This window comes from Alternaria metachromatica (assembly GCF_023757995.1).
Source record: "Alternaria metachromatica strain BMP 0045 chromosome Unknown scaffold_1, whole genome shotgun sequence".
Taxonomy (NCBI): domain Eukaryota; kingdom Fungi; phylum Ascomycota; class Dothideomycetes; order Pleosporales; family Pleosporaceae; genus Alternaria; species Alternaria metachromatica.
In genome coordinates this window covers 982432-996857 of record NW_026055492.1, presented here as the reverse complement: position 1 = coordinate 996857, position 14426 = coordinate 982432, and the positions used below count along the sequence as shown (strand labels likewise).

The following is a 14426-nucleotide window of genomic DNA, read 5'->3' as shown; positions in this document are numbered from 1 at the left end:
CCTCGTTAGGACCTAGGTGTGGCCCAAATGCCCATGCCCATGCCTATGCCTATGCCCATGCATGCCGCTGCACTGCACACAACCTCACAGACTGTCGACCTCGTCCTCTGCACCGCTCCGCCCGCCGTCTGCAGTGCCTCGATTCCCGTCTGCGTCTGCATCCCGCCATTGTTTAGCGCTGACCGGCGGAACCACAGTCGACGCCGGATCCCTAGCACCTTCGCAGCGACGAGTGCGGACCAGGCTCTCACGGCAGGGGTTCACGCACCACCCTCTCACGACGCCGAATTCCGAGTACGCCCTCACCGCGGGCTCCTCTGCTCCAGCCCTCTGCCTTCACCTGCTCTGGAAGCATCTCTCTCTGCTCCCGCCCACGGCCCTAGCCCCCGAGCCGCCGCCGCCCCTCCGCGAGCACCGCCATTGCCATAGCCAGTGAGCGCCCACTAAAGTTTATGAGCGACCGCCGCCACAACAACCCACAATATCTCTACCTCCAACATCCCCAGCTCATTCATTCCGACCCTCGCCGGACCAAACCCTCCTCGCCCGCCCTCGCTGCCCCCGCCTACTCCCCCCTGCCGCTCCCTCGACACCCACTGCACCCGCACATCCACTACGCCCACGTGCCGCCCCAGCTGCTGCTGCACCCCTTCCTGCAGCTCGCGCGTATCGACGAAGTGCATCCATCCGCCTCGCACACGCCCTTCCCCGCCGTAATTGTGTCTCCCCACTCGCTGAGCCCGCCGCCCCAGCGGGACTCAGGCCGCACCCTCTCCAAGAAGCCTCCCGTCAAGACGGCCCAGGCGCACAACAATACCACAGATGGGAATAAGGCTACACAGCGTAGCGTGCCCACCAGCGCGCCCACGATGACATCAAACCGTCTGCCAAATATGTCGAGCAAACGGGAAGAGGCGGGCGCCCAGACGCGCGCCCAGCGCCCGTCCATCGTCTCGCAGCACTCCAACTCCGTCCCCTCGACGCCCCTGCAGGTCGCCCGCAAATACACAACGCGCTCACGCTCCCCGTCGCCAAACGGCGGACTGGGCAGCCATTCGCCACGCTCCGTCTCGTCCGAAGCAAACGGCACCATGCCCACGCTGAGACCCGCGCGCCCATTCAAGTGCAGATTCGAGACCAACGTCGGTATGCTGGGCCGGAGACGCATGCCCTACCAATCAGACGAGATACTCGAAAGAACCAAAGAGGAGCCCAAGAAGAGTCTGGATCCCCACGAGGATGACAAGTTGAGCGGAGACATGCGAGAGCTATACGACCGGTTAGAGCCGAAACAGGAAGACACCCACATCCGAGAACGCTTCATAAAGAAGATGCAGGGCATACTCGAAACCGAGTTCCCAGGCACCAAGATCATGGTCCACGTCTTTGGCTCCTCTGGCAACATGTTGTGGACCTCCGAAAGCGATGGTATGTTCCAACCCGCATCAAAAGGCCCGCACTAACATGGACAGTCGACATTTGCATTCAAACGCCCATGAAAAGGCTCGAAGAAATGCACCCCCTGGCTGAGGCCTTGGACAAACGTACGTTGCTACCATGATTCAGCTTGACTTAGACTAATCTCCCTAGACGGCATGGAACGTGTGGTATGCATACCAGCAGCCAAAGTGCGGATTGTAAAAGTTTGGGACCCTGAGCTGCAAATCTCCTGCGACATCAATGTGAACAACGTCGCCGCAATCGAGAATACGCGCATGATCAAGACATACATCCAGCTCGACGATCGTGTTCGGCCGCTCGCTATGATAATCAAGCACTGGACAAAGCGCCGGATCCTCAACGATGCTGGTCAGTCTGTCGCATACCCGTCTCCTCCTAATCTAACATCGCTCAGGCATTGGTGGCACAATTAGCTCGTATACATGGATATGCTTGATCCTCAATTTCCTCCAGACCCGGGACCCACCGGTCCTCCCTACCCTGCATGACCTTCCCGATCGAGCGTTAGACGAGACAACCGGCCAGCCTTCATTATCGAGTTTCGCCGACGACGTCGACAGATTGAGAGGCTACGGAGATGACAATAAGGAAAGCTTGGGCCAGTTGCTATTCCATTTCTTCCGTCTCTATGGTCACGAAATCGACTATGAGAAAGAAACGATATCAGTACGTCAAGGCAAACGGATACCGAGAGAGGAGAAGGGGTGGCATCCTGGCGGTGGCCAGAAGGAAGGTGTCAATCGCCTCTGTGTAGAGGAGCCTTTCAATACTGATCGAAACCTTGGAAATTCCGCGGACGATTATGCATGGCGGGGCATACACCTGGAGCTCCGCCGCGCTTTCGACCTCCTTGCAGATGGCCAGCAGCTTGACAAAGCTTGCGAGCAATTTGAGTATCCGCCAGAAGAGAAGTCTAACGCGATCTTCAAGAAGCCGCAATCCCAGAAAGCCATCATTACCTCCAGCGTTCCGAACCGGAACGGACGAGGTGGCCCGAATTCGAGAGGAGGTAGAGGCGGCTTCAACCTAAAAGGCCAGCATGGAGGCAGTAGGCGATCTTCCGGCAGCTCCAACTACGGTCAGGGTCGACCACCCTTTCTGCATAGTCCACCTATTCCAGCGAGCGCTGGTCCAGAATACTTCAGCTTTCCCCGAGGAATTCATGACCAGCTACATGACCAGCTGTATCAACAGTACCAGATGTTGGAAATGCAATCGAACTCTCTACGTGCTCAGCTTGCTGCTCAGCAACACGCTCAGCAAGCACATCAAGTGCGAGCCGCGCAGATGCACGCTCACGCCGTTGCCCAAGCACAAGCGCAGGGCAGAGCGTCTAACAGCACAAATGGATCGCCGCAGAAGTCGCCCTATGTGAATGGTCGACAAAGTCCTCGTTTGGCTGAGCGTGGGATACCGCCAAGCGCTCTTCCCCAGGGCTTCCTATACCATTATCCTGGCTTTTTTACTGCTCCCCAATCGGATCCCACTGGCTCCCAAGATGGGTCTCGAACCAATCCTTCTTCGCCATCTTTGAGCAACAGCATACCTGGTGTACACCGAGGAGTGCATCGCGCTTCGAATGCGAGCGAAACAAGTTCCCTTCGTTCGCATTCGCAGCCTCCTCGCAGTGCGGGACAACAGCCTATCATCGTGGGATATCCACCTGTACCCCAACTCGTTGATTCTGGAAGCTTTGCTGGCTATCCTATCGCACGATCTTCGCAGGATCTCTTGAGGCCGCAGATGACGTCGGATATTCCCACAAAACCAAATCTATCACAGCCTGAGTCGATTCCATCTTCCGACACCAGTTCGCCTAAGGAGTATGTTGGCTATTATGTAGAGCCACAGGCACGCCCGCGACAAGAGTACTCTGTCCCATTGATTCCGTCATTTAGCGAACTGGCTCAGCGTCGCCGACGCGTATCGCCAGAGATCACGCAGCCGCTCCTGAACACTGCGTTACGTCGAGTGACACGGTCTCCTTCTCCGCTCGGACATATGCGAAGCTACTCTACTGGCGTGAGTCAGCCGAATGAGGTGGCCACCCCTGAGCTGCGGAAATCACGTATCGACTCCGTCCGTCCACCTGTCGACAACGGTCCAGTCATTGTCAATGGCTCATTTCCAAGTCAGCCTCGTCATAGGAGCGACACGGTCGAAACTGTACCACCGGATATGCCATCTCAAGCTTCACTTGGGCTCTACGCAAATGACCAGGCCATACATCAGATCCAGCAACTCCAAGCACGTCAGCAACTGGTTCTCCAAGAGATGGAGAGACAGAAAGCAGTGCAAAACATGGGGCCTCCCATTGTTAATGGCTCCATGAATGGCAACCCACCGATGGAGACAAACGGCTTGACCCTCCCTGGCGAAGGCCAGCCATCATTTCCCACGTTTAGTGAAGGCTGGGTGAATTACGAGACCACAAATGGCCATCAAAGCGACCGTAGCGACGACATCTCACCAACTCGCACTGTTCCTCACCAGTGGGGTACCCCGACTTACACTAACGGTCTGCCTCCCCTGGAAACTTCAAACGCGCAGCGAGCACACCCTCAAGAGATCAAATCTGCAACCATACCACTGCTGTCTCCCGTATTTGAGACGCGTACGCCTTCCCCTACCGCCAATAGGTCGCCTGAGTCGAGCAAGCTTGTCAATGGTAACAACGGTCACAAGTCGCAGGCGAAGTCAAACAATCAGCAACATCGGCGTGCGTCGCTCACAGGTGCACCAAATGGTAACACCAAGGAGAACCGCAACGGGCAGCAGCAGAAGAGCATTTCAAGCAACGAGAGGATGAACAAGTCGAACGCAGCGGGGAACAGTCCCAACTCTTGGCAACAACAGCAACCCCGTAAGAAGGGAAAGAACAAGAAGCCAAGGGCGTCGGACCAGAAGGCATCGGGGGAGCCACTGCCCGTCAATGCTGCGGATCGCAAGGGTGGCTAGATGTTTGCATTTGCCATTGATGCGGAATTACCCACATTGCTATCCGATGGCTACCCACCATGTGCTTTTGGATAGTTGGAATACATCACAAAATTGTGCTTGAACATCGAGCAACGCAGGATCCGCTTGTAAGCCATATTGTGGGTTGGCAGAGCAGGCCAAGCTTTACGATGCCACCAGGAGCATGCAAAAGGCGAGACGCCATAGGAACAAAAAGGAAAAAAAAACGCAGGAAAACACCCGTCGGTCGTTTTACTCACCGAAAACATGTCGCTGACTTTCCTGTCATAATCAGCGGCACGAACCACGCGCTCGCGCAAAGCGCTCTGTGCTTCTTCCCATTTGCTCGGCGTTATTGCTCTTGCTACGCGCGACACGTGCATGTTATCGCATCACCTTGGAGTTCTGTTTTCTTTGTACCTGTTTTCTTTGTTCCATCAGCGGCGCGGCGGTGTTCTCGGTTCAAACGGAATATCTCGGTACGCCACCAAAGCGTTGTTTTGTTCCCCTCTTTTCGGTCTCCTCTTGGCTCGCCAGTGTGCGGAACTCGAACCATGGGCTGGCTCATTTGCGATGTTTGTTACTGGTTAAACAAATGGACATTGAAAGGAATTGAGTTATGTATAGATAAAAGATGAGCGGATTTGACCCTATTGGCTTGGCTTGTACAAGGCTGGGGCTCTCTGGGATGAGGTAGCGAAATGATAAGTTTACAAAGTCAATTCTTGACATCATGTGAGTCGTCTTGTGACGTGTGGGGTTAGAGGAGGGATAATATAGAGGGCAAGATGGCTTCGATGTTGACTTTGCGGCCTATAACGATGGTTGGTGATGGTCTAGTACTACGTTTTCGCCCCACCCCAAACATTACAACTGTCTCTGCGCGTTCGCTGCGAGAGTTATGATGCTCTCAGCCCTCATACAGATGACAGTATACATACACATCCAAATTCGCATCTCGGCGGGCGCTAGCTGTAGGAACAGGCATTGACATTGTTCACCGTTTCTATTCACTTCTAGCTTCCTCAGTCCATGTCGTTACACATTCTCGACGGAATGTTCTGCCGCTCTACGGTAGAAGCAAGCACGAATATTGAACACATCAATATCAAATAAAGTTATGTATCCTTGCGCAATCGAGGACATTTTACAGGTCGGGGAAGTGTATATCGTGTTCTGTGGATGGTGAATATGCTGCATGTCTGTCGTGTGTGTAGGGTCGTTCTTGAGATGGAATTGATCAATGCCAGGTGTAGAGATGATTGCAGATGGACATATGTGGATGAGTAGTGTCGTTGCTGAGGTTGATACGCAGGATCCAAGCTAACGTCTAGAGGGTGGCCTCTCGAATAGGAACATACCTTGCTGATGGCATAACCACTCAACACACATGTCATGAGCAAACAAGACGCGGACCCAAACTCTGGAACAATCGGAAATGCATTTATGAAGAAGACTACATACCGTAGGCGCAGGTTCCTTACCGCCCAGCTCTAAGAAGAAGCACAAACTCCCCTACGCTATCATGTCCTTCCTATACCCGCAGTTGATCATGTCGTCAATCGTAGGAAGCGTAGAGAGGAAACGAACGCCTTGCTTTTAATGTCGTACTCTACTGCCTGTCCCTCAAATGACGAGGGACGTACTTCCCACCAGCCGGTGCTTGCGCAGGAGGCCTAGACTCACGCTCGCCGTCACCCTCACGGGCTGGTGCACTGCTGCGGACACCAGGGGCGACATAGCCACCGGCGTTGGCAGGCGATGCCTTCCTGTCCGAACCCCATCGGTCTCCTCCGCGAGCAGCCTCGAATCGGCCACCAGTAACAGGAGACTCGGTGCGCTCAGGACGCTCGGCACGGGCAGGAGGCGCGCGACCGCTGCCGCTAGCCTCACGCTCGCGCCATCCACCCCCAGGAGCGCCTCCCTGGCGGAGTGCTGGTGGGACGTACCCGCTCCTCTTGGGGGCTTCGGTCTCAGGAGCTGGTGAAGCAGCTGCCGGTGCGGGCGCTGGAGATGAGCTGGCAGGGGGAGGAGTCTGTCCCGCGGCCTTCATGGCCTCACGCTCTCGCCAGCTGGGCTTGCCGCCAGGAAGGGCGATCTTTGGTGGGCCAGAAGCCGAAGAAGACTCCGCAGCTGGCTCGCGAGAGAACGTTCGGTCCGGGACAGCACGGGCGGCACCGGCACCAGCTTTCCGCTTGGCCATGGCCTCTTCCTCGCGCTGAGCTTGAAGACGCGCTTGCTCCATAGCGGCACTGCAAATTGTTAGTGTATGGTTGTGGAGATCCACGGGTACTACTGACGCTCGCTCTTCCTCCCTCTGTGCCTTAATCTCCGCCAATCTCGCACGCTTCTCCTCATCAGCTTTGGCTTTGGCCTCCGCTTCCTCCCGCTCGCGCTCTTCCTCCTCTCGCTGGCGACGTTCGGCCTCCTCGCGTTCCTTCTTCTCCCTAGCGATACGCTCCTTGACCTCCTTGACACGTGCGGCCTTCTTGCTCTCGAGCTCCTTCTGTGCAATCTTCTGTCGCTTCTCGAACTCAGCCTTGCGTTGTTCCTTGACGGTCTTGACGAAGGTCTGGTATGGGGAAACCAGCCTTGACAGACGATGCTTGAGTTCGACGTCTGCCTTGTGCCTCTCTTCTGACTCTTTCAGTTCCTCAGCCTTGGCCTTCTCATATGCTGCGAGATCTTCTTCCTGCTGCTTCTCGTAGTCAGTCTTGAGATGCTTAATCTCTTCCTTGCGGTAGGCTCGCTCCAAATGATCGATACGCTTGCCGGCAATGCGGAGTTGCTCGCCGAGCTGGCTCTTCTCCCTCTCGAGAGCTTGAAGCTTCAAGAAGCGTATTCTCTGGGAATCGAGATCGTCAAGATCCTCAGGAAGCTCAATGTCGACCTTGGTAGTCGCCTTGAGCTCTTTGATTTGCTTCTCCATCTCCTCACGTTGGATGCGCTTCTGTTCAGCTTTGATGCGCTGTTCAGCACGTTGCTTCTGCTCTTCGGCCAGGCGTCGAGCTTCCTCATCCTTGATCTGTTGTTGGCGAATGAGCCTCTTGGTCTGCTCTTCATTCTCCTTGGCCTGTTGAGCCTTGAGCGCAGCCTCCTTCTTTTGGGAGATGATGTCGCGGCGGGTGAGTATCTCTTGATGCTCCTTCTCGGCGCCTTCCTTGGCTCGTGCAAGAGCGGCCTCCTTATTGCGCTGCCGTTCCGAGTTGAACGAAGGATCGACGTATTGGCAAGTGACAAAGAGTGATTTAGCGAGACGAGTGAGCTGAGATCGGACAATCTCAGCTGGGGTGCTCTGCAGACGCTGAACAGAGCGAGACTCAGTTTCGGCTGATCCGGCACCTGAACCGGGGTGCATAGCTTTAGCCGAGGAGAAGACGTCAGAATCGAAGGTGAGCACACCAGTGGCATGGTCGGTGCGGATGGCAAGGTCTCCCTTCTTGCATCCGTTCATGATAAACTTCTCAATAGTACCGGCGCTGACGTGGAACGGCTCTGGGAACTGGGCGAGGCCAAGCACAAACTTGATCTCAACAGAATCGTAGACTTGAGACAGTTGCTGGAACAGGCGGGTAAGGATGACCTGCTGGAGCGGGCCAACGTACTTTTCCATCCCCTCATCAGCACCAATCTGAGACAAGATTGGGGAGATCTTCTTGCAAATGGAGAGGGGATGGAAATCGACCTCGAGGATATTGTAAAGATCGCGAATTTCAGGGCGGGCACGCTTGAGCAGACCCTTGCTGAGAGCGTCCTTGAAGAGAATGGCACGGGTGGGAGCCTGGGACATGCCGAGTAAGTTGGTGAGGCGTGAATTCTTGTTCTTCCTTGCCTCGTCAACGTCAACGAGAGCACCGCGGGAGCGGGAAGTGCTGATGACAGGGATGGCGAGAGCAGAGAGGAGTACAAAAGAAGCAGCCTTGGTCATGTCGGCTTCCGTGACAGCAGGGTTATCCTTCTTGGGGCTCTGGCCAGATGCAACGGCTGCAGCGGACTGGCGCAGGAGGTTGTAGTATCGACTGTAAGCGGCAGCGTGGAAGAGGTAGTTCTCGCTGACCAAGAAGATGCGGGTGAGCTTCTCGAAGTAGTTGGCCATCATGATGTTCTTGGCTGGGCGCTTGCTCAAGCTGAGCAGTGTGTGGATGTCCTCGACGCTGCGGAAGGCCTCCTGCCACAGCTCAAGCTCAACGGCCACGTTCAGCTGCTGGAAGCGGGTGTCTAGGTGACGCTGTAGGGTGTCTGGATCAGACAGGTTGATGGCGTGCATCTGAGAGGAGAACTTGGCGGCATTCTGCAAATGGTTGCGGAGCAGCTCACAGAGACGACGGAACTCGGTCTTGCGGGCGTACTTGGAGCAGAACTGGAAGGCCTGGTGGGCGGTCGACTGGTACATGAGCTCGAGGCGGGCGTTGTTCTTGAAGATGTCCAGGACGGTTCGGTAGGTCTCCCACAGGAACTTGAGCCATGGTGTTACAATGGCACGGTCGGTGCGGTCGCGCGATTGCTCGCCAGAGACGGTGGAGAGGAGGATCGACTCGGGCGTCTCGGTGGCCTCTAGATCGTCGACGTTCTTGTCGTCAGAAGGCTCGAGCGAGGACTGAACCTCGTCTGCCTTGGCCTGGGCCTCGGTGACCTTTTGCTCGGCGAGTTCGATGAAGCGCTTGAAGACAGTCTATGGCGGGTTAGTGCCAGCCGACGACAACGCCTTGGGCGGGTGTCCTACCTCGATGGTGCCAACGTTGGTGTTCTGGGCGGTATTCTTGTACTGGTAGAGACCGTCCTTGGCCAGCTTGCCCTTGCGTAGGTCGACACAGAGCTCGACAAAGAGGATCATGACAGGCTCGAGCGAGGCGATGGGGCTGTTGCGGGTGCGCTTCGAGGTGACATGTTCGTGGAGTAGCTGGAGGGCAGCCTGCTGCTGCTCGACTCCGATGAGTTCTTGGGCACGTTTCCTGGAGCGTGTCAGTGGTGGTGCGGCCTAGAGGGCTTGTTCGAGGCGGGGCGCACAGTGTGTTCTCCGGCTTGGAGTGCGGTGGAGGCGCCATGCTGGGCAAGTTGAGGTCGCGGATCCAACTGCACGAGTCGGATGGGCTTTATAGCAGGCAGGCGACGCAGCGGAGGGCTTGGGGTTGAGATATGGGTGGGCGGGTCTCACACGGCGACGGAGTCAGGTCTGCAAAATGGTTGTGGTAGGCCTTAGTAAGCGAGCGGGCGAGGTATTCCCAGGCGCCGGCAGGTTCGCGCCCGACTCCCCGCAGATGCACGCGGCGGCAAGACGTCGGAGGCGCGCTGGGGCGTCTGAGTGAATCACGGCTACGGTGCGGTCGCAGGCAGTCACTCTGTCGCATGCAACGCGCACCTCGAGTCAAGGGATTCCTCTTGGGTCGACGACACGATGGCGAGAGATTGGCTGTGGCGGCGGGCGAGGACAAAGCGCTCGTTAAACCCAATATGGCGCTATACCGCAAGCGTTGGGGCCCGACGAACAGACCCATCAAGGGGAGGGCCCTCATCTTCCAACCACCTCTCCTGGTTCCCGTGCTTCACCTGTCGCCCATCTCAGCAACTCGTCGTCAACGCCCTCGCAGCAGCCTTGCTCTCGCGCTGATACTCGGCGGCAGGCTCACCCGGCTGGCCGTCCTTCGCTCCTTACTCTCCCTTCACCAGCTCACCCTGTCCGCGCCGCACGCCCGACACGCCCAAGTCACGTCGCACCACGACGCACCCCCATAATACCATCAACCCCAACGCCCCTCGCACCCCCATAATACTCACACGCGCCCCATGCCCGTCATGATGGCTCAAGCACCCTACGAGATACGGACGGGCGGCGACGGCAAGAGCAAGAAGCAGAGCATGGCCGAGCTCAAGCTGCGACGTCTGACCGAACTCAACCAGCGCCTGCGCGAGGACCTCGAGCGCCGCAGGATACCCGTATCGGAAGCCGCGTTAGAGTACGTTTAGGACCAAGTCGCCGTGCCCCGACGAACAAGACGGCTAACAGGCACCCGCAGTCTCATTGCATTCACGGATAAAGAACCCAAAGATTGGATGGTACCGTCACGATGGGGAACGGTCAGTACTCGCGCGCAAGCTGTTCCGCTCACTCGACTAACGCATGCCCAGATTGACAAGCGCGACGACCCCTACGCGCCACAACAGAGCAACGGCTGCTGCATCGTAATGTAAACGACGAAGAAGATGCAGGTGGTCATGTCCTTTACCGGCGTTCTGCGGGGCCCTTTTACGGCAGAGCCTGTTTTCTTTTACCCTTTAGGAGGAAGTTGATTAATACCCAAGGACCCGGAGTGGCCCAGTCTCGCGCAGTCGTCCTGGGAGCGAGGCCACCAGACGGGCCATGTACTTTTCAGCAATGTGTAAATTACTCGGATGCGGAGCTCGCTGCAGTTGATGTTTGCAGCGCAGCGGGGATTTCTGCATTTTCTTTTGGTCGGTCACGGCGGCTTTTTAGGTTCTACAATCACGAGACAAAAGCACTCTCATAATTCACTGTCGTCGTCTTTGACATTCCCACATGTGACCAGTGCTTGTCATAGCCAGCCTCGACATGTCGCCGTAGAAACGAGGCCATCTGGACAGGCGGGAACTTGCTGGAAGGGGTAGGTGGCTACATGCTAGGGCAAACGAGATTAACAAGGCGCATCGACATGGCGCGCTCCACCGGCAAACAACCGTAGTCAGTCGCGCTACAGCCCAATCAGCCTGCCGTAAAACAAACATGGCTTCGCCCAACCAGACGCCTTCACGTGCAGCTGCAGGACGAGGCAGCGCAGCCATGTCCAATGCACCATGCACTGGCATGGGACGCAAGTCAACAAGGAACGAATGCAAAGGGCAGCTGTCCTCGCCTACGCCTCCCCCGGTGGAGTGCGGGACCGGCACTATTGGCCGACTAGTCTTGTATGCAATCCATCGCTGCAGCTTCGCAGACCCTGAAGCGCGGCCCAGCAGTCGAATCAAGTGAATGACGAGGGCATTGCGCAGTAGCTGTTCTCTTGTCTATGTATGTGTGTGGTATGCATCCCACGCGCGCGAGTCAAGTCATCTGTGAGCCGCTGGTCAACACCATGCACCCAACTCGACGACCGGGCCAAGGCTGAATGTCATGTGGGCTGGTTGCTGGGTGCTGGCACGGCACCTGATAATAGGCTGAGGACGCGAGGCCAGGTTTTGCAAGCCGCAGTGGGCTATAGGCCGCGCTGCATTCGACGTGCGCGGGCGAACTGCCCCCCCAGCCCAGTCTTATCAAATCACCGTGGGGGCCTACCACCCGGCCTCTTCTCGTGCAGTGCCTCGTCCTGACCCCGACGACACTCTCTTCAGTATCCGCTGGAGAGAGCGACGCCCGAGTCGCAGCCCGCTGCACCCTCGCCAGACGCGAACTTGAGCCGACGCACATGCGAAGCAGACGCAGCAACCCGGTCCCAATCCCGCGCAGCCCCACCCGCCCATCTTCGCAACGCCAATTTTCTCTCTCCCCTCCGCCCAGGGTCCCGCGCCGACGATATGAACAGCTCGACTGCGCAGTCGTGGAGTGCTGCCGAGCACTTCCAAATGGACCCGCCCGCTGAAGACTTTGCCGGCGCTGAATTCATCGACTTCGACAATCTTGACCTGCACTTCAGCATCGATGGGTACAATCACGAAGGACCCGCCTCTAATGGGAACCAACTCGCCGATCTGACCGAGTCGCTCAATGTCCACCATCTCCAGGGCCAGTTTCCCCCGCAACTTCCCCAGGACCACCATCATGGCCCCAACGCCAGACAGCACGCCCAGAATCTGCCTGGCCATGGCTTGTCCCAGTCAGCCAACACTTTCTTCGACTATGGCATGGCCCAGTACAGCCAGGCTGGCACCCCGTCTTTCACCCAGGCCCAGGACCAGATTTACCGCCCACACCAGGGTGTTCCGCCCACGCCAAATAGCATAGAAATGCATGGCGACCCCCATCGCTATCTCCAACAATCAGATCACCACCAGTCGCTGTTCGACCAGAGATACCATATGCGCAAGGACGATGCGGTATGTTGGACTCGGACACTACCACAGAATCCCACTGACCCGTATAGACTTTCACCCCACTAGTTTCGCCTGCCGTGACGCCCCACGATGCGCGCTTCCAGATTCCCGACTTCACAATGCCCGGAGCCTACTTCAGCCCTCTTACATCCCCTGCCTTGAATGCCCAGAGCCAACAGCATGTGCACCACCAGTCGCAGCACACAACATCCGGGAGCTCGACAGGCCACTCGCCCATCGATGTGGATATGGACATGCTAGGGGAACCTGCCCTGGTGCCACAGGAACAAGGACGCAGGAGTCTACGGAGTACCAACAAAAGGAATGCGCCGCGCACAAACGGCAACGGCCGTGTACGACAGTCCCCTATCGTTAAACCTAACAGGCGGAAAGCAACTGTGTCCTCTCTCATTCCACCCAAGGAGGTGACCGAACTCATGCAGGATGCGCGACTGACACGCCCGTCTGCCAACGGTCTGGATGTGCCAAGGACTCGTGAAAGCTCAGAAACCGATTCTATATCTCCTGAGCCTATGCTGTCGGAGATGCGACCGCCGCCGAAGCCTACTTCTTCAACAGCTTCCCCTGCCATGATGGCCCAGCGTAGCAGCCAGAACGGCACTCCGGCCACTCCTGCATCTCTCATGCGGATACAACCTTCGCCCGATGTCAGTGGCTCCCAAGAAGCACCACCAATGCTGGAAGATCTCACCCTACCAGAGGCATCACTAGACAGACCAGGGCTATCAAGAATCGATACAGCTATCCGGAATGGTGATGGTGACGCCTCTCGTATGTCTGCGCGGAAGACACCCAAGTTGAATCCTCTGAGCACGCCAGGCGCCTCCATGTCAGCCAGACCTAGTCCGATGCTGGACGCCATGTCTACCCCAACGAGTCCAGCCTTCTCTACAACTAATGGCAAGAAGGACCCAAAACTGGCGCGCAACCCCAAGAAGAGGAACAGCGTTAGCTCGAGTCTTGTCAGCCCTGCATTGAGGCCCAAGATCTCACCAAGCATAAAGCCTTTACTACCCGACGGCGGAAGTGGTAAGTACCCCTCAGTATCTGACTTGCTGTCTAATCTAATTTGCAACAGGGGTAACTGACAACACCCACGCCCTTCTCCTAGCATCCAAGTCAAACTACCAGAACATACTTGATGGCACCACCGTCCCCGGAGTCGTCTACCCCACATCACTTTCCACTAACCTCACTTCAAAACGCACATCTCACAAGATCGCCGAGCAAGGCCGCCGAAATCGCATAAATATGGCCCTCCAAGAAATGCAGGCTCTTCTCCCTTCACCGCAGCTTGGTGCTATTCCAGACGCCAAAAGCCCCGATACAAACGCCCAAAACTCCAACAACTCCAAAGCGGCAAAGGTTGAAAGCGCCATCGAATACATCAAGCAGCTGAAACAGGAGGTATCGGAGCGGGACGACTTGATCAGCCGAAAGGACCAAGAGATGGATGCACTGAAAAAAGAGCTCGCTGCGCTGAAGGGGAAAGGATCAGAGGTTTTGACTCCCGAGGCAGCAGCCCAGCTCAAGGCTGAGCCCTCTTCCAGCCCCAACACTGAGAACGAGACTTGACGAGGCACGGTGATGATATGAGTTATCCATCTACCTGATATTGCTCGGCTGAGCATTTGGTAACATCTGCACGCTACGTACGCATCCTGCTTTCTGCACTGCATCAGAAACGACGTAGTCGCCACATGGCAACGTCAGTTCGACGTTTCCATACTGTCGTGACCGTGTTCAGCAACACTCGAGACGGGGCCCATGTTCCACCTTACCGTACATGCTACATTAATTTGGTGGTTATCGGATTCGCGTTGAACTCAAGGGAAAACGTCTAGTCTGGACAAGACGACGTTTGTGACTTGTTCACATGTTAATACCCAAGATCCATACCTTGTGTGTGTTACAATGGCATGCAAATGTCTGTCTGAAAGCAG

General features: G+C 56.5%; 3 protein-coding genes across 3 annotated transcripts; 2 read left to right on the top strand and 1 right to left on the bottom strand.

Annotated features, from left to right (window-relative positions):
* Nucleotides 1-452: 452 nt before the first annotated feature.
* J4E83_000321 (uncharacterized protein) lies at nt 453-4419 on the top strand (the record flags this gene model as incomplete). The annotated part of the gene is made up of 4 exons (XM_049327284.1): nt 453-1428; nt 1473-1544; nt 1591-1809; nt 1856-4419. 4 exons carry the CDS (start codon nt 453-455, stop codon nt 4417-4419), a joined length of 3831 nt encoding a protein of 1276 aa, XP_049193429.1.
* A 1612-nt stretch (nt 4420-6031) lies between these two features.
* On the bottom strand, nt 6032-9464 carry TIF32 (eukaryotic translation initiation factor 3 subunit A; the record flags this gene model as incomplete). The annotated part of the gene is made up of 4 exons (XM_049327283.1): nt 6032-6671; nt 6720-9091; nt 9143-9371; nt 9427-9464. The coding sequence occupies 4 exons, from the start codon at nt 9462-9464 to the stop codon at nt 6032-6034; spliced, it is 3279 nt and encodes a 1092-aa protein (XP_049193428.1).
* Nucleotides 9465-10203: 739 nt separating this feature from the next.
* J4E83_000319 (uncharacterized protein) lies at nt 10204-14058 on the top strand (the record flags this gene model as incomplete). The annotated part of the gene is made up of 6 exons (XM_049327282.1): nt 10204-10373; nt 10434-10494; nt 10546-10599; nt 11764-12465; nt 12513-13512; nt 13562-14058. 6 exons carry the CDS (start codon nt 10204-10206, stop codon nt 14056-14058), a joined length of 2484 nt encoding a protein of 827 aa, XP_049193427.1.
* Between the last annotated feature and the right edge of the window lie 368 nt (nt 14059-14426).